This window comes from Pelobates fuscus, chromosome 7 (assembly GCF_036172605.1).
Source record: "Pelobates fuscus isolate aPelFus1 chromosome 7, aPelFus1.pri, whole genome shotgun sequence".
Lineage (NCBI taxonomy): Eukaryota > Metazoa > Chordata > Amphibia > Anura > Pelobatidae > Pelobates > Pelobates fuscus.
This window is the reverse complement of record NC_086323.1, coordinates 153,941,736-153,967,285: the sequence shown is the minus strand read 5'-3', so window position 1 is coordinate 153,967,285 and position 25,550 is coordinate 153,941,736. Positions and strand designations below refer to the sequence as shown.

General features: G+C 39.8%; 1 protein-coding gene across 1 annotated transcript in view; it reads right to left on the bottom strand.

The window, feature by feature from the left end:
- The window catches only part of PRICKLE2 (prickle planar cell polarity protein 2), a 300,098-nt gene that overhangs the window by 268,027 nt on the left and 6,521 nt on the right, over positions 1 to 25,550 (bottom strand). The window contains exon 2 of the mRNA XM_063426828.1: positions 15,140 to 15,225. Within this exon, the coding sequence (XP_063282898.1) occupies positions 15,140 to 15,225 (86 nt within the window). The remainder of the gene's footprint in view (positions 1 to 15,139; positions 15,226 to 25,550) is intronic.

The window sequence follows — 25,550 nt, the reverse complement described above, 5'->3', positions numbered from 1 at the left end:
GAGAGTAAGGTGGCTGGTCATCCGGGTGTTCGCAAGACGTATTCTTTGATCTCCAAGGATTTCTGGTGGCCTTCGTTACGGAAGGATATTAAGGATTTTATCGGAGTTTGTGAGGTCTGTACTAAAACTAAACTACCGCATTCGCTTCCTTGTGGCCTTCTACAACCTCTGGAAATTCCTGACAAACCTTGGTCCTGTGTGGCAATGGACTTTATTGTGGATTTGCCTGTTTCTAAAAGGCACACTGTTATCCTCACCGTAGTCGATAGGTTTACCAAGATGGCACATTTCGTACCTTTGCCTAAACTCCCGACTTCTCCTGAATTGGCGGAGATCTTTGCTAAAGAGATTTTTCGCTTGCATGGGATTCCTTCGGAGATCACTTCTGATAGAGGCTCCCAATTTGTTTCACGTTTTTGGAGATCGTTCTGTTCTCAATTAGGCATCAAATTGAATTTTTCGTCCGCCTATCATCCTCAGTCTAACGGAGCTGCCGAACGAACCAACCAGAAGATTGAGCAATACTTACGTTGCTTTGTTTCCGAACACCAGGACGATTGGGTCGGTTTGATTCCTTGGGCGGAGTTTGCGCACAACAATCTCGTTTGTGACTCTACGCATTCAAGCCCCTTCTTCATGAACTATGGCTTTCATCCATCTATTCTTCCCTCGGTTTCTCCTTCCCAAGGAGTGCCGTCGGTTGATGTCCATGTGGCCAATTTGAGGAAGTTGTGGGATCAGACTCGACAGATTCTTCTACACAATTCTATGCTGGTTAAGAAACATGCTGACAAACGTAGAAGGGCGGCTCCGAATTTTGTTCCAGGTGATAGAGTTTGGTTGAGTACTAGGAATATTCGCCTTAAAGTTCCTTCCATGAAATTCGCTCCTCGCTATATTGGTCCCTACAGGATCTTGACTCGAATTAACCCAGTGGCGTATCGTCTGGCTCTCCCAGCTACTTTACGCATCCCGAACTCCTTTCACGTGTCATTGCTGAAACCTCTAATCTGTAACAGATTCTCCTCCACAATCGCCCCTCCGCGCCCTGTTCAGGTGGAGGGTCAGGAGGAGTATGAGGTTAACTCCATTATTGATTCTCGTGTCTCCCGGGGGAGAGTACAATATTTGGTTGACTGGAAGGGTTATGGTCCTGAGGAGAGGAGTTGGGTACCACAAGAGGATGTTCATGCTCCTCGCCTTCGCAGGGCATTTCACTCCCGCTTCCCATCTCGCCCCGGCTCCTTCCGCCCGGTGGGCGTATCTGAGAGGGGGGGTACTGTCAGGGTACCTGAAGCCTCTACCTCTGAGAGAGGTAGAGACTTAGAAGTTTATCCGTCCGGACGGCATGTCTCCTCGGCCCCTCGCGGTTCACTCGGTCTTGCTAACGCCGGCCGCGAGGGAGTCACTTCCTTTTATAGCAGGAGGACCGGAGGTCGACGTCATGACGCCAACCCGGAACGTTCTGTCACTCAAATCTCGGGAGACGAATCAGGACTCGCCGGAGGCGTGTCTTCTCTCCCTAGCCAGGATACTTAACAGTGGCTCTCTCATTTACTCATTGCCCTGTCGTGGTTCTAGTCCGCCTAGTCACACAGTGCTTTGTTATTCTCTTGTCTTTTGGTTCCGACCCGGCTTTGATATTTACTCTCCTGTCTTTCTGTTATCCTTGACCCGGCTTGTCTCTCGCTTACCTGTCTTCTCGTTCCCTCGACCTCGGCTTGTCTCTGACCATTCTATCGTAGTTATACGTTAAGTCCGGCCATTCTAAGGACCGGTATACGTATCTGCTACTCTTTGTACTCTGCGTGTTGGATCCCTGACCCGATCCTGACAGATGGCCGCAGGACTCTCGATATTTAGACAGGGGGAGCTGCTGGGAAGGTTAGTGAGAGTGTGCTGCAGGCCCCCTCTGCAATAAACATGTAGCCGGGGGCCCACAAGTACATATATATGTAGCGAACATCGAGAGTCACGCGTGCTGGGGGTGCTACTAGCCCCCAGCACACAAGTGCAAATACCTCAGTATATTTAGTGTTTCAAGCTGAAACACTGCACATACACACTCCTACCACAATGACCACTTCCAATCACTGAAGTGGTAACGGTGGTTGGAGTAACCCTTTAAAGCTTGTGTGACTGGGCAGGTCTAGAATAAGAAAGAAGAAGCACAAAATGTGAGCTAGGCATTTTGTCTTGCCAAACTTGACAAGTCACAGATACAAAATATTGTCCTGGTTGGTGCACTCATATTTTTAAAATTTTATGCTGCTTCAGGATTTCTTCAATAGAAAGTAGCTAAACAAGAGCATAAACTCTGCTGTCCAGATTGACATCTTCTCTAGTGAGAAGTCAGAAAATTTCACAGGTCTTCTCTTCCTCTGTCACTGGGTATTGAGACTGCTGGTGTAAAGTGTGATAAAACAATCCCCACAAAGCAGGCACAGACCTTCACCACAAACTCTGACAAGAAACCTGGTGTGCTGATTTAGGTGTATGAAGGTGAAAGGGCTAAGAACATGGATAACAACCTATTGGGTAAATTCAAGTTGACTGGCGTCCCTTCAGCTCCCAGAGGTATTTCTCAGAGATACGTTGATATTGATGCCAACAGCAGTCTCAATGTGTCTGCTGTGGACAAGAGCACTGGCAAAGAAAACAAAATCACAATTACAAATGACAAAGATCATCTAAGCAAGCAGGACATTGAGGTTGTGGAAGCCAATAAATACAAGGCTGAACAGGAGAAGAAGAGAGAGGAAGCTTCTTCTAAAAACTCCTTTGAGTCCTACACCTTTAACATGAAGGCAACTGTGGAAGATGAAAGCTCAAAGGAAGGATCAGTGATGAGGTCAAACAGAAGATCCTGGATAAATTAAATGAGATAATTAACAAAACAAGACTCAAACTGTTAAAAAGCAAGAGTTTGAACACCAGTAAAAGGAACTGGAGAAGGTTTGCAATCCCAAAATCACCAAGCCATACCAGGGTGCAGGTAGTGTGCCCCGGAGGAATGCCTGATGGCTTCCCAGGTGTTGGTGAACATACTGGTGGATAATCTGGTCTCACTATTGAAGAGGTCGACTAATCCTAAACTGGGACAACATGCCTCTGGGATTTTTCATCTAAATTTCTAGGACACTTTGTATTGGCTGTTCAGAATTAATCCCCATAAGCTTCAGGAAAGTATTTTTCAGGGGCATTTATTAATACTTAAAGTCACTCCATAAAGCAAGAGAATAGAGAAAAACACAATTGCACTTACTTTACTGTAAAACCCAGGTCCAGGTGAATAAAATCTCCTTAAACTCGCCCTCCCCTCCCCCACAAAAACAAAAAGTTCTATTTACATTAAAATGACTGTTAATAGCCCCATCAGAACACCAGTGAGGTCTTCACAGTACAAAAAGAGAAACGGTTAACATTTTCATTCAACTCCAGTTGCATAAACATATTGGGCTTTTCCCAATAACACAATTGGAACCGTGGACAAAGCTACCATTCACAAGTGGATACTGGCAACTCATTAATGCATCTGCAATTCCTTTGAGCTCCTCTGTAGCAGATTAGTAAACCATTACAAGGAGATCACTTCAAAAAAATAAACTTTGGGCTAATCCTTGGCTCCTTACAAGTGCTATGTTATGTTGACGCCACACGGCTAACAGTCTTTTTTTCACTTTTCAACTTTTTATTTAGGCAAGACCATTTGTTCCGTTTATTGATACAAAGAAATGTCTCGACACAATGAGACATAAATCGAATAAGCTATATTTAAAAATTCCAGGAAATGGGTCAAACATTTCAGGGTCATTGCTGTGGAATCCTTACATCTCCCCATGCTAATAAGAAGGGTTAAGTCTGGTACAGTGGCTTGTTCTCTCCTGGACTCCAATTCATCGCATTTTATGGTCTCTGGATTACAGTAATTGTATTCGAAAGAAGCCATAAATTCTCTTGTCCGTTCTTTGGAGGGACATCAACTTTTACGAGTGCCTGACATAAAAAAAAATGCAGTAATGCCCATTCTTAAACCGAAAAACTCTGACAGCTCTATTTAATGAATAAGCTTGTTAACAAGTGGAATAGCATTAACTTTAAGGTAATGCAAATCTGATAAGAGAGAAATAAAATAGGCAGCTCAGCCGGACACAATTCCAGTTTTCACAGCATAACCGTGTTTTTCAAAATTCCTGCACTTGTTTGCTTTTGGCACAATTTCATATTCGTCCAACAAAAGTGCTACAACATTATGGTGAGGGGGGAAGAGGGAAGTATACTTTCATTAGCTACTATAGATTGTATAGATAAAGGGTAATTTGGGGGGCAAAGTCCTCAACGTGGAGCAATCACCATGGAAACAAATGGTATGTTATTGATGTTGATTTTTCCATTTGGAGAACTGATTTTTATAGTGAACACTGCATTTTTCTTCCCTTTTTATTGTGGAAATAAACAACATTTTTGCAATCTAGATGTATAACTTAATGTTGTACATAGTTTGTTTTAAAGAACTGGAAAGAAAACAAATGCCAGAGACCATTGTAATACAATTCGGATGCTGATCATCTCATGAGCCAAGCAGACAAAACATTTGGACCGATTAGCCAAACTTTAGCCATAAATACAGAATTGTCGCTTACTAATCCTAAGTGGTTTGGTCAGACCAAGCCTACTCTAGAAAACTTGGAGGGTCATTTTGCCAACTAGGAGCAAATATTGCAAGACGAATATCAACTTCATAGCTGAGTGTTTAGTGCATGTATCTCAATGATTTATTACAATGAGTCTTGGTCTAATGCCATTATTTTAAAACAGAACACTAAAGTCTAAATTACACCATACCAAATGGGGCAAAACCATTCGGTGCTATAAGGGCCGTTTAGAATGCAAAATCTGGACAATGAGCGTACTATAAACAGTTACTTCAATCACATGACCACTTCAGTGATTTGAAGAGGTCATGGTTGCATGGAGTCTGTTTATACATAATTTCACTTTGAAACAGTAGCAATATGGAGCCTCTCCCCTTTGCTACCAGAGGTGTAACTTCAGGTGTAACTTCAGCAGCATCACTCATGCATCAGCCAGCCCGGTGCAAGACTAATGTTGGGCTAGTTCATGTTAATTTTGTGCAAATCCTCATTCCTAGCATAGCATACATTGGTTGAGAGTGATCAGAGGACTCTCTAAGCCAATGTATGTAGACTGCCGTAGAACACGGATGCCGGTAAGAGAAGGAGCGCCCTAGCTCCCTACTATCATTTGCCTCCAAGATTCTTGATGGAAGATTTTTTTTCTCCACCATAGCAGGCACAATTGGAAATTGTTGTTGGGTTTGGGTTAAGTTTTCCACCGTCTTTTGGATAGAAGAGGTAGAGCATTGTAAAAGGTCATATTTGATGGACTTAAAGCGCTACTCTAAGTACAAAAATAACTTTAGCTTAGTGTAGTGTTTTTTGGTATATAGATGCCCCTGCAGTCTCACTGTTCACTTCTCTGCTGTTTATGAATTAAATTACTTTGTTAATGCAGCTATAGCCACATCTCCCGTGGTTATGACGCCCACTGCTTCCACGACAAATAAGTGTGTTAACTTTAGAGGTTCTTATCTCCTGCTCTGTTAATTGAAATGTAATCAAACACTGTTGTAGGCAATTAACAGAGCAAGCAATAAGAAATTCTAAATTGAACATAATTTGGAATTCGGAATGAACAATACACCAAAAACTGCTTCAATGAACTAAAGTGATTTTTGTGCTTAGTGTCCCTTCAAGTAGATTGACATCTTCTAATTATACTCTGCAGTGAGAACATTTAAAATTAGTAGCACTGGTTAAATCTCAGAACAGTTTTTATAGATTTATGCTAGAAACCGTAAAATAACTGCTAAATCAGTGAATTCTAATGACCTTTAAGCTTTATTATTTATGCTTATGAATTAACCTATAAAATGTACTATACGGTCCAAAACAAGGAACGGTATCATATTAATAAGTATAAAAGCATCAACTGCAGCCATTGTATTTCTAAAAATCAGATATAATAAGAGGTGTTTATTGTGTAGGTCTCAAATATTCATACATGCCTGAACATGTAGCTTCTTAGATTACATTAACCCAGACTAAGTCCCCCATTAATCTTGGTCATTTTCTTTTGGTTTGCGGAGAGTACTGGAATTTGGCCTATAGTCACCTATCAACGTATCTTATGAAGATTCCAAACACGATTTACAAGAGAATATGTACAGTGAACATATATTTCAACACAAATTCAATGTTCCAGAGTTCAGTGTTAACAACCTCAACCTCTGGCCCCTGTCCCAGGATGGTTCTCTGGTAACAAAAGAAACCAGTGTCCAGAAATTACATTGCAAACATGTAATTAAATGTGATCACACTTTGCTAAGCTAACTCAGGCAATTTCAGTCTACAGGAGTACTCCAACATGCATACCAGACTGACATAGACAACAAGACTGAAAATCTAAAGGATGACAGAGCACTTTTTATGGACTCAACACTGATGACGAAGATGTCTGGAGGACACCAATTTCGGGCTCCAATCCCAGCTTCCTAGGTTGATTCCCAGGTGTATCACCAGGGAAATGAACCCCAGCCAAAACATCATTAGAACCATTCAGAAAGCACTTTAGCAGCACTCTCTGCATGGTCTGTTTTGAATGGGCCTTGCTAGAGAAGGTTTCAGTCAACCAGGAATGCATTCACTCCAGGCTTACACAACCCTTACTCTTTGCAACCCACCTGCTTCCAAGTAGAACCACTCATTTTGAGAGTCACAAGTGACATCACTGGCATTATTGCTTTACTGATATATGAGGAAATCCAGATTTTAAAGCTCAAGTTGGAAGGTATGAAGAATTCAAGCAGGTTGGGTAGTTCTTCATGGTCCTTAGCCAATTGTCTAGTTTTCAATCTCTCTTGTTGATTAGGTAGACATGATCTCCCCAGCCAACCCTTGGCCAGTGATCATCCTGGCACACAGAACATTTGCCTGATTTGCCTTGATGACTAGCCCAGCCATGACCCAGTATATAACGGAATTGTTTTGGAGGGAAAGGTATACAATTATTTACTTCAGAAATAATTATATCCTTGCATGGAGTCAGAGCTTGAGGCAATTTAGGTTCAATAGGGGAAAGCAAATAAAGCTTTGAAATACATTATTTCCATGATGTGATTTTTAAAAGGCTTGCATTCTGTCAGCAGTATTATGTAATAATACAGTGAGGTGAAGGACATCAGCTAAGAAAAGACTTGTAATGGAGTGTTTGACAAACATGGTATTATGCATTCTGCCACATCAAAGAAAAAATGCACTGAGCATCATTTCTTTTAATGGAAACAATCACAGCATATTATTATTAGAGCCCATTATTTGATCATATTTTATAAAATAACAGAACAAGCAGTTTTACTGAGATCAAAAATACTAATTTGTACCAAAATAAGCCAGAATATTAAAAGGGAACAAACTAGCACAAATTAACACTATTATCATGGGAAACAATTCAAAAGGGAAATAATATACTAAAAACAAATTATATAATTTCTGACTCCACCCCTTCATCTTTTGTCAACATTCTAACCTGATGGGAAAGAGTAACATGTGGAACCCCAGTGCTGCAGGGTAACACGTTGGGAGTGCTGTCACATACATATTCTCTGTCATGACATCAGAATATAGTACCAGCAGCTTGAGGCAAACTCAACCTTTGGCACTCTGTGTGTGGCACACTTTCCCTGAACATAGAAACATAGAATGTGACAGTAGATAAGAACCATTCTGCCCATCTAGTCTGCCCAATTTTCTAAATACTTTCATTAGTCCCTGGCCTTATCTTATAGTTAGGATAGCCTTATGCCTATCCCACGCATGCTTAAACTCCTTTACTGTGTTAACCTCTACCACTTCAGCTGGAAGGCTATTGCATGCATCCACTACCCTCTCAGTAAAGTAATACTTCCTGATATTATTTTTAAACCTTTTCCCCTCTAATTTATGTCCTCTTGATGTGGTAGATTTTCTTATTTTAAATATAGTCTCCTCCTTTACTGTGTTGATTCCCTTTATGTATTTAAATGTTTCTATCATATCCCTCCGGTCTCGTTTTTCCTCCAATCTATACATGTTAAATTCCTTAAACCTGTCCTGGTAAGTTTTATCCTGCAATCCATGAACCAGTTTAGTAGCCCTTCTCTGAAATCTCTCTAAAGTATCAATATCCTTCTGGAGATACGGTCTCCAGTACTGCGTACAATACTCCAAGTGAGGTCTCACCAGTGTTCTGTACAATGGAATAAGCACTTCCCTCTTTCTACTGCTAATACCGCTCCCTATACAACCAAGCACAAAGAGACAGGCTTATTTCCCCCCCCCCCCCCCCCCCCATCTCTTTCTCATTCTTCCTCTTCCCTTTTCTCTCCCTACTAAGAGCTATGGGTTAAATATTTTAATTTGAGTTGTCACATTCACAACACTATATATATTTTATTTTTTTTAAATGGTACAGTTTGATATTACATTTATTGTAGATATTAAATAAATTATTTCTAAATGTTAATAAAAATAATACTGAATGAAAAAAGGTAGAAAAATAAAAAAAAAATACATGCAACTGTGTAACAGGCCCAAGGTTTCCTGAACAGTGAATTATCTCATCACCTCTCATCATCGCTATTCCCCCCCCATAAACATGCGGAGTCTTGATAAGGCATACGCCAATCTGCATTGCATAGCATGTTTTTGCACATCATAGCAATTACACAGAAAAGAAAATGATCTGATTAATAGTAATCATCCATACAATCACCCCAAAACATCCACTAAATATGTCAATGCATGGTTTACAAGTCGACTCCCAGTTCTAGGTTATTATTTTCCACAGTTGTAAAATGTTTCAAATAGAGATTTTACAAGAAACCAATTATATGGGATACTCGGATCCTGTTAAACAAGCTTTGCATCTCCTTGAAACATTTAACTCATTCATTTAACTTCGGAAAAACTAAAATGAGAATTCAAGTTGAATTCAAAGTGAATTTCAAACTTAACGTGAAAATAGCCAAACTGAAGATTCTCTAAGACAGATATATTTTCAGTTTGGCTACTCTGTTAAACTTAAAAATCTCTTTGAATTTGCTCTTTAGTAAAGAACCTAGTTACAAATGTAGTTTAAGCACTAGACCAGGCATAGGCAACCTTCGGCACTCCAGTTGTTTTGGACTACACATCCCATGATGCTTTGCCAGCACTATGGGTGTTAGAACATTATGGGGGATGTAGTACACAACATCTGGAGTGCCAAAGGTTGCCTACCCCTGCACTAGACCATTTCATACAGTATAATACACACACAAAAATACAAACATGCACAATCCTTTTTCGCGCATAGCCATGGGTAATGATCAACTCTTCCAATACATTCTCCACTTAATCTGGGAAATCTAGCTATTTGCCTTCATAATCTTTAACAAACAGTGCTTTCACGCTGACTTTATCTCTCAAGGAATTATACTGAAATAATTAGTTCATTCATACTCAACCATAGACACGAATGCAGTATGGTATAATTTACAATCAAGAAATGAATGTCGATTACAATATTTTATATTCCATGCAGACTGCATTCACATTTAGAGTTGCTAGAGTGATTCTAATTTTGCTGTTAGAATTAACAAAAGACCAACAGGGGACTGGACAACGGTCTCTTGCTGGATCCTTGTTTTAGTCAAACACTTTAGGGTCACTCAGGGCACTATTAAAGTCCAAATACACACAGACAAAGTTCTGCAGACTTGTCTTTTTGCCACAATTGTATCATGGAATGTTTGCAGTGCGGTTTGGAAATCTGTATTCCCAAACATATGTCCAGTGTTGTTTTTTTCCTATAGGGAGGTTATTAGACTAATTTATAAGATATCATACTTTTATGATTCCTGCAGAGCCTAAATCTGATACTTGTGCTGCTGCACAAAATTCCCCAAACCTTTAAGAGTAATAGGGACATAATAAGTATAATATTATTATTATTATTACACCCCTTCGCTATTTCTGTAATGGATCATGTTTATGCTTTTGATTTTATATATAGTCCCTGAACAAAAATATATATAAAATAATGTTATACTATAGAACATCACATAATAAAGAAAAGCTCATAAACAAATGTCAAAGTATTTTTTTTTGGGGGGGGGGGGGGCGTGGAGGAGGGGAAGGGGGGTTGGGAGGGGAGAATTGAGACTAAAGCAGGATTGAGAAGATATTTACTCCGGTTGACTGACTTTTGCCTTACTTTTGTTGCCAAGGATGTTACGATTTCTCCTCTGAGCTCTTACGGCTTTATTTATGTCCTTGTGAATACCAATTCTTTTGGTCATACTATACTCTAGGTGAGGTCTCGCCAATCATGTGTATAATGGGTTCTTTAAAAGGTTTCTGTCATATATATAGATCACTATAAAGAACTACATTTTGATCTATAGACTGGGTTTCTCAAATTGCTAACAAATGTGTCATTTGCAGCCAAAGCATAAACTGTATAGAGTAGATCATTTTAGAATTGTTCACGTAGAATATCCCCAACAGAGGTTAGATCAAAATTAAGGACTTCATTGTAAACAATTTAAATGAAATGTCCAGAACAAACATGAGGAGCATAGGAACAACACGAAAAGCCATTGTTGTGATGATGGGAAATAAAATCAAACAGCAATTGTATAGGTGTAATAGGCAAACTATTCAGTAGCCAACTTGGATTTCATTTTTAAAAAGGAGCGAAGGGAACAATACACATATAATTCCATGTGTAAAAACAAAAAAAAACAAAAACGGAAATAATTTATGTTCACAACAAGCAGTATGATTTTTTTCTTCCATCCACAGCTGGTGATCGTCAATATTTAGATATTCACAAGGGGTTAATAGCGAAGAATTCTAACCACAACTATGGAACCTTCAGGAACCTTTATGAAAACAGGAGTTCTACTCCACTCGGCTGTTTTTAAACAAACGATTATATAAACTTTTGGTAACAGACTCCTAAGTCCCAAGAAAGCAGGAAAATACTATACACATTGTTCTGCTACGGACAAAAATGCTGGCACTTCAATAAGACTCCTGAGTGTGCTCATTACAGACTGTTGGAAATGTGCTGACCGTTTGGATTCCTTCCCACATAAAGGGCTCGAAATCTGACTTACAATGCTCACATTCCATTTCTCTTCCTTTATTTTGTGTGATACCCTGTTGGTCACTGTGCATTTAAACAGTTTTATTAGCTTTTGGAAAACAATACAAAGGGCAGCTTGTAAAGAAACACTATGTTTACAAGCGATTCATCTTATTTAAAAGCTAAACATACTGAAGTTGTTCCCAGTTTGAGCCAGGGTAGACAAACTAAGCCATTTCAGATGCTACACACAGTAATCCCCAATTGCCAGCCTTCTAAAGAAAAGCTTTGTATACAAATTTTTGCCATTTGGAATGCCGGTAAAATCATGGGAAAGAATATTTAAAACATGTATACTTTGGCATGGTGTCTTTATATAGAGGCTGCAGCTCACAAGCCCCTTTATAATATTGGTTCAGGAAGGAAACTACCTGCCTGCCAGGCCATCCATTGGGACAACACAGAGTGGAAATTAATACTACTTACCCACTTCCTATTACCTTCACTCTTCGGCATTACCATGGCATGCTTTCAGTAAATTTTTTATGTTATTGTTATATATTTTATTAGGTTTTTTTTTTTTTTTAAATGTCTATAAAAAAAATAAAAAATAAAAAATTGGACAACAATGGCATACCTCCCGACATCTCAAATAGACAGACACTTTGTTGTTAGACGTGTAAGGGAGTTATGTCCAGGGCTGTTTTTTTTTTTTTGGTGTCTCACAAATACAAAAAATAAATAAATAAAAAAAAGCAAATACAATTTAATTTAAAACAAGAACAAAATTATCTTATTTACACAAATTGGTCTCTAAACAAACACATGTATTGCAGTTCAAATACACATTACTGTGAGTATTATTGTTGTGGAGCTCTGGTATAAATTCAGAGACACCAGTACTTAAGTGAACAAACACAAATCTAAAAACTGAGCCATTTCAGAACGTTTCATATTGAGTGCAGGACTTCCTAAATGGGACAGGGCTGTACTTGGTGTATCACATGGTTGTATCGTTCAATATGACCTGTTACCCGATTTAACCTGAATAGTACCCTAACCCCTTAACAGGGCATGGCTAACTTTGAAATATTATGGGAAATCAAGTGCATTAATATTCATAAATGCCAAGTAAACCATCAGAGACCTCTACAACATTTTAAATGATATTTATGGTCAGTTATAAAATGTAATTTAAACCTGATCAATACAAAATGTATCTGTGTGGCTAATTGCTAATAAGGAGTGTTCTATTGCCCCTTCATATTTTAAGGACAGACTTGACTTGAGTTATAGTTAGACAGGACTTCATACAGGATTTCCCATGACTTAATGTGTGTCATGTGACCCATGGAAATCAAGTCCTACAGGATACTTGGCAAAACCACAGGTAGCATGTGATGTCTTTAAAGAGTTCCTCCTTCCTATATATAAAATGCAAGGGAGTGGGAGGACAAAGGAAATTAAGAAAACAGAATTGGAAAGCCTGAGGTCACGTCAGTGTTAAAAAAGAAATTAAAACAGCAAGGAGTAAATGAATAATTTGAAAGGGGTTATATAGTTCAACAACTTTATTCTGTGGCCAAAAAAAAAAAAATCTATAATCCTTACCTAACTCTATAATCGTATTGCAATATATATATATATATATATATATATATATATATATATATATATATATATATATCCCTTTTTCATAAAAAAAAATAAAAAACAATAATTCAATAATCTACAGAATTAAATGGACCATACAACTATATGCACAAAACTAGCTAGAAAAAGCTAAACATTTGGTGGACCAAAATTCACTAAGCCATGCCCTATATTAACATGGAATCAATAATATTATATTGATCGAAAACAATGAAAAGCAATTAAAATTTCTAATAAAAATTAAATGAAGATTAACTTAAAGATTCTATATAGACTCTGGCTATCTATATCAGAAAAGCTAAAAACTCTGACATCATTAAAATGCCAGCTAGCGGACAATAATTTAATTTTTTTTTTTTTAGGAGTCGGCAATATAGGAGTTTAAAGACCGTCATCCCAAAAATGCAAAAAGGTAGAGTTGAGTGCTAATCATCCAGAAATGTCTAATTCTGATTATTCATATATATTCTAGATCTGCTTGGTAAATCATTCCATCTGTGCCCTGTACTACCATTGCTAGTCTTTCATTCCCACACACAATTAGCAGATTTGTGCAGAAATGAATTATCAGCTGTTACGAACAAATTAAATTCCTTTTAACCTAACTCTGATCAAATCAATTTGCCCAGGATTTACCTGTAGAGTCAGACACTACTGTTAAATCGCAGATAGATCAACTCTTTCGGGCGTACATTAAAAAGAATTTGATTTGTTCAAACCAGCGAAAAATGCATTTGTAAACAAATCTCATAGTTGGTACTACGGTCTGCTGGTCCTGTTTTTTGTTGCATTTACTCAGCATGACGGCTTGCTGTGTCTGTGAGTTCTACATGCACAACTGCCCTTCTGTGACTATTTCTACACACATCATGCATTACACCCTGCAGGAACTATTAATTCTAAGCATGCCTTGCACTGCTTCTTGCTGGACGCATCCTTCCTACATCGTTTTTTCCTATTGGAGCTGTCATTAATAAATACATCCTGCCCTGCTGGCTACTTGGGCTATCGATCCTATAGATATACACACTGCAAGGATAAGAAAATCTAAATACCAAAATGCTATGCAACAGAACCTGTTCTCAATACTATTTTCTGAGCCCTGACAGTAAGGATAACAATCACAGTTCCTTTCCAAACACCCACCTCAATCCACATGCTATTTATCCCTTAAATCCCTCGCTTGCGCTACATCATTCTAAACATTGTTATTCTTACTAGAAACATGAATATACTTGTAATAGAAAACCGTGTCATAATCCTTTCTTTCCTGGACAAACTGGAAAATTATAACAAAAACACAAAATACTTTCCCTGATAAAGAATTGCCCGAATAAAACAAACAAGAAATAAACTTCATTAAAAAAATATATATAAACAATAATATATATATATATATATATATATATATATATATTTAATCTCAACAAATAGTGTTACCATACTTTAATAGCTTGTGGTTTATGAAAGCATGACAGTATGCAGAATTCATAAGAATTCTGAAGAAAAAATAAAATGTTTTGAAAAGAATAATTGGCTAAAATAATAATGGCGAAAATAACAATCTTAAATTCACCAACCTGACTATATTAACATCTCATTACATGTTTATTACTTGCTAATAAATAACTACTAGTGCTAAAACTCCCAAAATAGCAGCAATGATTTATTAACAACTATTTTAAATATTTCTTTTGCACTTAATTAGTACTTTATTATGTCTCTAAATGTCACCAATGACACATCTGCTGAGATCAGTGACTAGTTTGTTCATCAAATGAATGACAAGTATACAGTGTTCTCATGATGCAATCACAAAATGTGTTAGAAAAAAATAGATCTAAATTTCTATACTTTATTATTGAGTTTTCCGTTAACTCTCTTTAAGTGAAAGAATAAAAAAAAATGTGTTTAAAATCATTCATTACACAAGAAATGCCCCAGTGATTGCTTCAGTTTTACATACAATTGTTTATCCTTATTAATAGCCAGATGATGTACTGCCCTTCATCCCTTGTCCTTTGTAAAATGTCCTGTGTATTGAAATTTACCCCATAAATAGAAAATGTATTTTACCATACGATGGTTGCATCCCAAATGTTTCTTTGCCAAGATTTATTGTGCCATTATATTTATAATCTATAAAGTTCTTTCCTTTAAATTGTACTGTGAAAGGGAGAATGAATTGCAGGAAACTGTCTGAGCATTGATAGGACTCTGAAGCTCACAAAAGAAAAAGGCAAAAATCCCCCCAAACCCTCCCTATTTTCTGATGTTAAGCTGTAAGAATGGTTACCTCCACTGATGCAAAGCAAAGCCTGGACACTGGTCTCCGCAGGCATTACAAGGCTGTCCTCGTTCGGGTTCAGCAAACGCTGTGATCTTAGAATAAAATGAATAAAAAGAAAAAAATCAAAATAAGTCGCAGTGTAAGACAGACATTAAACACAGGAAACTAAAAAAACATCTATGACATTGTACATTAAAGTATTTTAGCTCAGTATAAAAATTCATATTTTCATTTATTTTGATGAAAAATGTCACTATGGCATCCCAACAGTTTAAGAAACAAAATGAACGGTTAGGGTTTTCCCACCATATTGCCTTACTTATCCAACAACCCTCCCTTAATTTATTACTGATATTTATAAAGCGCCAACAAATTCTGCAGCGCTGTAGAATTAGTGGAGGATGTACAATATACACAGACAAATACAAAAGGTCCATTGGGCCCTGCCCGTAAGCTGACATTTAGCCATTGAAGAGCTTTTATACAAAATACTTAGATAGATAGCCCACGAACTTACAATTTAAAGGATACAGTGGCGATTTGAGACGAGAGGCAGCAGGGGAAATGGACACTGTAGGCAATATAGCCACGTCAGCTTATTAAAGTGGTTATGGTGCTAGACAGCATCCCTGCATTTGTACAAATTTGTAATAAAACACCAAAATTACCACTGTTCTCAACGCTAATATTCTGCAGCAGCAATAGCTATTCATAAAGTAATGTCTATTGATTTTAATTCCAAATAAAGATTGTAGACACAAAAATCTAAGTTAATCTTGAGAACAAGCCTGATCAAAAAAAGCCTGATTTAAAGGGACACTATAGTCACCTGAACAACTTTAGCTTAATGAAGCAGTTTTGGTGTATAGAACATGCCCCTGCAGCCTCACTGCTCAATCCTCTGCCATTTAGGAGTTAAATCCCTTTGTTTATGAACCCTAGTCACACCTCCCTGAATGTGACTTGCACAGCCTTCCATAAACACTTCCTGTAAAGAGAGCCCTATTTAGGCTTTCTTTATTGCAAGTTCTGTTTAATTAAGATTTTCTTATCCCCTGCCATGTTAATAGCTTGCTAGACCCTGCAAGAGCCTCCTGTATGTGATTAAAATTCAATTTAGAGATTGAGATACAATTATTTAAGGTAAATTACATCTGTTTGAAAGTGAAACCAGTTTTTTTTTTCATGCAGGCTCTGGCAATCATAGCCAGGGGAGGTGTGGCTAGGGCTGCATAAACAGAAACAAAGTGATTTAACTCCTAAATGACAGTGAATTGCGCAGTGAAATTGCAGGGGAATGATCTATACACTAAAACTGCTTTATTTAGCTAAAGTAATTTAGGTGACTATAATGTTCCTTTAATGTAGTAAAGAACATTTTTTAAATAAATAAGACAAAGTAAATATTTTGTAGGAAGGAGTGCATTAAATATTAATCTGAAGTATGAAAGACACAAAATGAAAAATATAATACACATAAACAGCTACACACAGAGGACGTTGACACACACACACACACACACACACACACTTACATGCAGAGAAAACGGATACACATAGGTCACTGTCAGACACATACATATTATCTCACAAATTATTATTTTTATTTAAGTCCACCCAATGTAGGACTTGTGTAATCTTCATGTTCTTCCTGCACTGCTCCCTCTTCCTAATGCCATGGCCGGAGTGAAGTCATATCCTGGCTTCCAGCATCACCGCAGGGCGTGAAGATCATGGAGAGTACAGCTCTGCCTCTACCACCATTGACCCCCAGCCGGCCGCCTCCTGGGGGCACTAAAGTGGCCAACTGACCACCCCCTTGGCATACCTCCTGCCTTTGGAGCTCATACCCCCTGGGATATGCATACCACGGGTTGAGAAACTATTAGCCCAAATACATGAATACAAATAAATGATATAATATCATATACTTGCTTCCCAATATTTCAAATGGATAAAGGGAAACACTTACATTTTAGAGGTGTGAGTAGGGGCCAGATGCAGGGTTGTTTTGATTTTTCTTATTACATATCTATTCAATATTTTATACCACCAGATTTTATAATCCAAAAAATCATGAATATAAAAATTATGAACGGAACTTCTTTTGTTTGTTATCGACACACCTTGGTAGTCTACACCTCTTTGTTGTATGTTGCAAATTACTGCAAGCTGGGCTGTTGCAATTTCCAACGCCTGTGTCCATTTTAAGCTGTATTTTATCAGCTGACATTTATTAATTAGATATTTCTTTCGTCACGGCACACTTCTGTAGAATAAAATATTGCTCAACCACTTTGCTATCCTGTCATGATATTCACAGCCTAAAACGAGTCTCTGTCCTGCTGTAATTAAATTGTTTAATTGTGACAGCTTTATAGTCTTGTTAAATATACAGATAACACACAAAATAGCATTTGCAAACAGCAGTCTCGCAACGCTCAATACTCTATACATAACAGCAGATCTCTCATTCTGTTCTAAAAGCATGACATGAAGGCGTGTGTTTCATTTTCCTGGCACAGCAATTACAGTTTAACACCTTATTACGATTGTTTTCATTAGCAGTATAAAGTTCACAGTGGGCAACTCAAAGATCAATTTTTACCACTAGTGCCTCTTATATTTCTAATATTCCATACAAAATACAGCAACAAAAGTTCCAAATATCCATTGGCTTTAAAAGACGTCTTCAAAACACCCTTTTTATACGGGCCTTGGAGTTTATGGCATCCAGTTATCATCACCCAACCTTATACAGTTATTGAGGGACTGAGTGTTTCCATCTTGGTTTTCGGTCAATGACAATTATTAATCTTTTCTTTTGATTGAACATAGTAAGTAGGAGAGTGAAAAAAAATAAATAAGTTGTTTGGCTATGCCAGTTCTGAACTGGATTGTGATGTTAATTGCCAACTCTTTCGTGCACACTTTAAAGAAAATGGATCATCACTTAAATAAAAAAAAATAAGAAAGTTAAAAAGGGTTACTCCAAGCATTATAATCACTACAGTCCCTGGGATTGCAGTAGTTTTCTTGCAGAGGGAACTTGCTGGACTGCAGATATGAACCCTGTGCTCACTGAGACTAAATGGGCATCAGCTAAACCAAGCTGACGAGGCCCAAAGCAGGACTAAATGATCTGCCAGGGTTACTGTATTTCTCGTGCAGCGGGAACTTGCCAGAATTTTGGATCTTGACTCCCTTTATGGACGGGATCGGTTTAGTACGTGAATAGAATAGGTTCTCCCTGGTTTGGCTCAAGTGAGTAAAAACTTTCATCTGACTAACTGAAAGACATTATTTATCAGAGCTTTTTCACCTCAAAGTACTCAAACTCTCTGTTTTTGCCCCTATAATCCCAGTACCCTGTCCAATTTTCCCTCCTGATTTAACATTTTTGCAATGGAGTTGTCAGGATTACGAGATGATCCAGCACGCAGAATTATATCACACCTACGACTGAGCATAACGTTTAACCGGACCTTAGAATGGCCGGACTTAATCTATCCAAGAATAGTCAGACAACTTTCCGAGGTCATGGACACACAAGAGACACAATGATGAGGGAAAGCCAAAAGTCAATTATACCAGAAATCAGGGAAGTCAAAACGAAGCCAAAGTCAAAAACCAGAATAATATGATTAGGAACACACTTTCGGATAACCACGACAGGGCACTGATCAAAAGGTAATTTGAGTTTAAATAACCGTCCTAAAGCGGTAATTGGCTGTATGTGACCTCTGACCCCAAAACGTGCGTGCACGTAAGCGCCATCTTTAATATGGGCAAAGGCTATTTCCCTATTAAAATTGGAACCGTCTCTAGTAACACCACACACGCTGGAGACCGGGATGGAAGGAGGTCGGGTAGTGATCTGCCGCGAGTAAGGTATTTGTTATTACTGGCAGCATGACCGCTGTGTTTCTGTGCATCCACGCCGACAGAATCCCACGGCACCGTGACAGGAGTGCCCTCTTACCTGGGTCCCCACTGGGTGCGGAGGAGGGTCTTTTATGGTTTTTGGCATGCATCCATCTTCTACAGGCTGGCTAATGTCTCTTCAATGACAGCAGTAAAGGGGTTGAACTATGTATGTGCAACGTTTTAGAAGTTATTTTCTGAAACTTCTCAGGGCTTCTTAACCATAAAATATGAATCAAGAATAGGGCACACATTTGCTTTTCCTAAACACTCTGGGATATGTTTGGCTGCATTTCTCATTTTTAGTCACACAATATATAATCTGCATGTACAAAATGATCTAACAACATGGCCTATATATAAAGGAATATAGAATAACCCTGAATGCCTTTTCTCTTAGAGGTGAACTATAAAAACATGGCCCTTTGGGAGATACATTTCACGTGTTTAGAGAGGCATGTGGTATAAATCTGCCTCTACTTTATAAAACACACGCTTGTCAAGTTCCATATAAAAATCAAGTATTTGAAGCCAAAATGTTACCTACAATTTGACAACTAATTTGCACCAAATACATTACAATGTGTAAACAGATGGAGCACTGCTATTATGTAACAAGTTACGCACATTAACTGCATAAGACAAGATCTACAAAGGTCACACTTTTTTTTTTTTTAAATATCCTTAATTCTCCTATAATGGTTTTCCTGTGGAATTCGAGGCAATACTAAAGTGGCCCTGTGTTACTAATGGTAAGCTTGTAACAAGGTTTATCCAAGAGATACAATCTGAAGCAGATGATTGCCCTCAGATTACGAGCATTCCCTTCCAACCTTTAATCTCAAAAATAATAATATATTACAAACAAGATGCAAATTTACAGAAGTAAAGTGATGAGAAACCTCTCTTCAGATGATACTGGAGGGCTTTGTGTGCTCAGTCTAAGTGTGTCTGTTGGTTTGCAGTCACATTGGAGGGCACATATACCCAGATGCATACCTTTGTTACATGGCATTCAGGACAGAAACCTTTTTTTCCCCTTCAATTTGTATTTTATTGAAAATTTCCCATCAAAAAACATCTTTACCATATTACGGGTAACGTAATGGGCACAGATAATATGTATTGACACGTGCGAGGTTGCGAACAAGTAGCAACAGTCAGGCATATTGTATAAATCTGAGAAAACATTGTATGAGAAATGCAAAAATGAGAAACGAAAAATGAAAAACGAGAAATGAAAGATATTGTCTGGCAAAAGTGATCTCTTCTAGAGTTCCCTTAGATAGCAATCAATATAAGTACTGTGCTGGAATTACTGTGAGGAGAGTCACCCCTGAGCTCGGGTCTTGGCAAAATCTTGGAGATTATCTATGAGTGTTTATGCTTGGGATGAGTGCAGACAAGAAGAATGCACCTTCCGGGGTTTGGAGCTTCGCATGCCTCTTCTTCCCTCATCACTTTTCTTTGGCGGGGAGCCCCCCTGGGCTGTATTCTCGCCTATATAGGCAGCCAGCAGGCTTAGTGTGTCGAGCAGAGCCCCTGGATCATTGACTGAGGTGAGGGAGAGTAAGTCCTCTTCGTGTGAGACAGTGAGAAAACCTTCAGGGTTCCAAAAGGTATTTAACAGAGTGGGCTTTTTAAAGGTCCTAGCCACAGGTGCCAGTTTTCTCCTCTCTATAAGAACCGAGAAGGGGATGTTGCTGTAAATGGACACCATTAAGGCCACTTTAAACAGGGGCCTGGACTTTTTCATGATAGCAGTTCATGCCGCAATGTCTCTGGTAATGGCTATGGTGTCTCGCGGGACTTCAGCCACTGCAGCCCCAGATTTGTGCCCCCTTTAGCATGACATTATGAGTGGGGTGTCTGTGCCATATTTAAGGCCCATAAAAGCCATCATTCTCTGGATGAAGGGTAGTAAGTCCTTGCCAGTTATCCACTCTATAATATATATTGTGCCGTCGGTGGTGATTTTCCATCGACACCACAGTTTTGTGGAGTTGCTGAACTTGTTTGGCAACATTGTCCACCTGTCTAGAGGCATCTTGTGTATGCACCTCTCTGGCCTTCTTCCTTTCTTTAAGAGCATTCACTCTTTGGTGTAGTATGCCCACTTTTGCTTTCCATATCTGCCTTAGGTCTACCACGGGTTTCTTGATGTCACCCTTCGAATAAGAGGACGACTCCTCATCAGTCGGTTCTGAGGTACACCGCACTGGAGTTAGGTAAGGCATTGGGTACTCCTTTCCCTTGTGAGTCTTCTGAGGCCTCTGAATTTCTCCGTGAGTTAGACACCATCTTGGCTGGTGGCGGCAGTGTAGGACACTCATACAAGAGTCTGATGTCGGGCAATAATGGTCTCTCCGATTAAAATGGTCATGTGTGTTTGCACCCCATATTGTCAGCAGTGGGGTGGTGTAAATGTTTCAATTGGTAGATGCTGTTTTCTACCGCATTTATCTCTGGTTTGTGGAGCCTTGATGGAACTCCACAAATACAAGTCTGGATAGCTGCTCAGTTGGCCATGCTCCCCAAGACAAAAACTTTAGAATTTATTTATTTTTTACGCTCACTTTACATGTCCTAACTTCCTTTTGCATGGAAATTAAAATGACACACACAACCTCACATTAATACACACAAACATATTCATAAACACACACACACACACACACACAAGGGCAAGTATGTACACTTAAAAGGGATATATATATATATATATATATATATATATATATATATATATATACACACACACACACACACACACACTATGTTAAATTATTATTATATTACAATTTAAAGGACCACTCTAGTGCCAGGAAAACATACTCGTTTTCCTGGCACTAGAGTGCCCTGAGGGTGCCCCCACCCTCAGGGTCCCCCTCCCGCCCGGCTCTGGAAAGGGGAAAAGGGGTAAAACTTACCTTTTTCCAGCGCTGGGCGGGGAGCTCTCCTCTCCGCCTCCTCTCCGCCCCGTCGGCTGAATGCGCACGCGCAGCAAGAGCTGCGCGCACATTCAGCCGGTCGCATAGCAAAGCATTTACAATGCTTTCCTATGGACGCTTGCGTGCTCTCACTGTGATTTTCACAGTGAGAATCACACAAGCGCCTCTAGCGGCTGTCAATGAGACAGCCACTAGAGGATTAGGGGGAAGGCTTAACCCATTAATAAACATAGCAGTTTCTCTGAAACTATGTTTATAAAAAATGGGTTAACCCTAGCTGGACCTGGCACCCAGACCACTTCATTTAGCTGAAGTGGTCTGGGTGCCTAGAGTGGTCCTTTAAGTAGGTTTATTACACATTCTCATCCTAAAAAGGTACCTACATGTCGTCCACTCTACTTCTTATTGTAACTTCCACTGAGCACTGAACTCCTAGATCTATAATAAAAACATTTTAATGGTTCATACCTGTGGTTCCCAAACTTTTGAGGTTCAAAACGCCCTTAATATTTTAATATTTTTTCCAAGGTGCCCCAAGTAAAAAAAAAAAAAAAAAAAATCTAGGTTGTATATATGTACAGCGCAGCGGCATATACTAGGCTCCTGGTCGGCAGAAATGCTTGCTGTTCAAACGCAGATCCGAAACCTAATCTTGGGAGGGGCACTGGTAGATTTAAAGAAACAATCCAGGCACAATAACCACTACATCACTTTGTAGTGGTTATGGTGCCGTAGTGCCCTCCCAGGCAAAGTAGTGAAATTGTTTAAGAACAGATTGACAACTCACCTGGGATCTGCCAGGATAGGGGCTGTAGCTTGAGATTGGTGCAGTATTGTGTGTGAGAGGTGAAGTGTGTGTGTGTGAGTGGTGCAATGTGTGCATGACGGGTGGAGTGTGTGTGTGAGTGGTGCAATGTGTGCAGTGTGCGTGTGTGCATGAGGGGTGCAGTGTGCGTGAGGAGTGCAGTGTCTGTATGTGGGGCAGGTTGTGCGTGAGGGGTACAGTGTGTGTGTGTCTGCATAGGGGCAATTGTGTGTATGGGGATAATTGTGTGTATGGGGGTTAATTGTGTGTATGGGGGTTAATTGTGTGTATAGGGGTGAAATTGTGTGTGTATAGGGGGTAATGTGTTGGTGTATGGGGGGCAGCATGTGTGTATTTGTTTATTTATTTATAAAATATTTTACCATTGAGGTTTTCTTTTGTTTTTAAGTATGTCCTGGGTCCACAAAACATTGCATTGTTACAATAGGATCCAATTATATATATATATATATATATATATATATATATATATACATACATACATACATACATACATACACACACACACATACATACACACACACACATAAATTTAATACAGAACAGGTAATAAATATATTCAACCATGACAGGTGTATTCTGTGCTGAGGTATATTGCCATAGATCTCTTAAAAGATTTTCGATTGAATGAAGATTTGACTGTGTCCCAGAGCTTATTCCATAATTGAGGTGCTCTGTAGGACAAGGAGGATCGAGCCACTTTATTTTTGTATTGCGGTATGCTAAATATCGTGCTAGTACTGGATCTGAGGTCATGGAGGTGGTAACAGCTGGGGAGAGCATTCTACTCAGGTACTCTGGGAGCTTCCCAGAAATTCTCTTATGCACAAGACTAGAAAGAGGAAGATGGGGAGAGTTATTGTGTGGCGTGGCATCTGTGGGGGTTTTCATATCCTGCCTCCCTGCTTACCTTTGCCTGGCAGGGGGGACATTTCCTGCAATCCCTGGTGGTCCGGTAGGGAAGCCCTGGTGGTACCAGTGGTGACAGTAAACTCTAGCAGCCTCATGAGCTGCTAGAGTTCACTCTCAAGAGATTTGGAGCATTGCCACGGTAACCGCGACAACTCTTCGAGCTTGCGATAGGAGAACCCGGCAGAGCTGCATGTTAGAGCTCCCCCAGGACCTCTCTCTCCCTACCCTGACGGCTGCCAGCATTACACTGCTAGCGGGCTAGAGAGGGAGATCTCTGATATCCCCTCCGGTCCTGCAGAGCCGGCAGGGAGAGGGAGGCACGGTTTCCGGTGCTATCATCATAGCACCAGGAAAATATCTTGCGGCTCCCCTGTGTGCCCTTGGGGCCATGGGAGTTGTAGTTCAGAAACATCTGGCAGACAGCAGTATGAGATGCTTGCTGTAAAATGACAAACTATTTGTTAGGGCTATTAAAATAAAATATACATATACCGTATGGCTACTGCTCTCAAATAGTGATATCGCGAACATCCGTTCGCGAATGGCGAATGCGAACTTCCGCAAATGTTCACGAACGGGTGAACCCGGCAAACTTCAATAGCAGGCGGATTTTAAAACCCACAGGGACTCTTTCTGGCCACAATAGTGATGGGCCCCCACCCACCTGAGCGATGGGTGGGGGCCCTAAACAAGAATAAGGGGGGGACCTAATGTCCTCCCCCCAGGCCCCCACCCCTGAGCGGTGGGTGGGGGCCCTAAACACAAATTGGGGGACGGACCTAATGTCCTACCCCCTGGCCCCCACCCCTGAGCGGCAGGTGGGGGCCCTAAATACCAATAGGGGGAACCTATTGTCCTCCCTCCCGGCCCCCACCCCTGAGCAGCGGGTGAGGGCCCTAAATACCAATAGGGAGGGGACCTAATGTCCTCCCCCTGGCCCCCACCCCTGAGCGACGGGTGGGGGCCCTAAATACCAATAGGGGGGGACCTATTGTCCTCCCCCCGGCCCCAACCCCTGAGCGGTGGGTGGGGGCCCTAAAAAAAAATGTGTGTCCCCCAGGTGACTAGGGGTCCCCAAATCCCTAGTCACCCCCACCCCCCCAAAAAAATTGGTCCCCCAACCTACCCCCCTCACCCTAAAAATAATGAGGGGGGGACATTTAACTAAGAACCTGTAAAAAAACAAAACAAAAAAAAAACAACTTACCATTCGATGTTTTCTTTCTTCTAAAATCTTCTTTTTTCAGCCCCAAAAAAGGCCAAATAAATATCCATAATAACCGACGCAATAAAAAAAAAAAAAAAAACGAGCTCAAAAAAAAATTATCCATCTTCCCCCGGCGAGAGCTCGGCGCAGACTGAGCTCTGCAGGGCGGGGCAAGGCTTATAAAGCCTTGCCCCGCCATTAGGCTCAGAGCACTCTGATTGGTTGGTTTAAGCCATCCAATCAGAATGCTCTGACAGGTAAATTAAGAGACTGACAGGTAAGTCTCTACATTTACCTGTCACAGCACTCTGATTGGTTGGTTTGAAATCCACCAGAGTGCACTGTGTCATTTTACACAGCGTGGGAAAGTTCTTTGGAATTTTCCCACTCTGTGTAATTTGACTCATAACTCTCTGATTGGTGGATTAATCCACCAGAGTGTTATGAGTCAAATTACACAGCGTGGGAAAATTCCAAAGAACTTTCCCACGCTGTGTAAAATGACACAGAGCACTCTGGTGGATTTCAAACCAACCAGAGTGCTCTGAGCCTAATTGCAGGGCGGGGCAAGGCTTTATAAGCCTTCCCCCGCCCTGC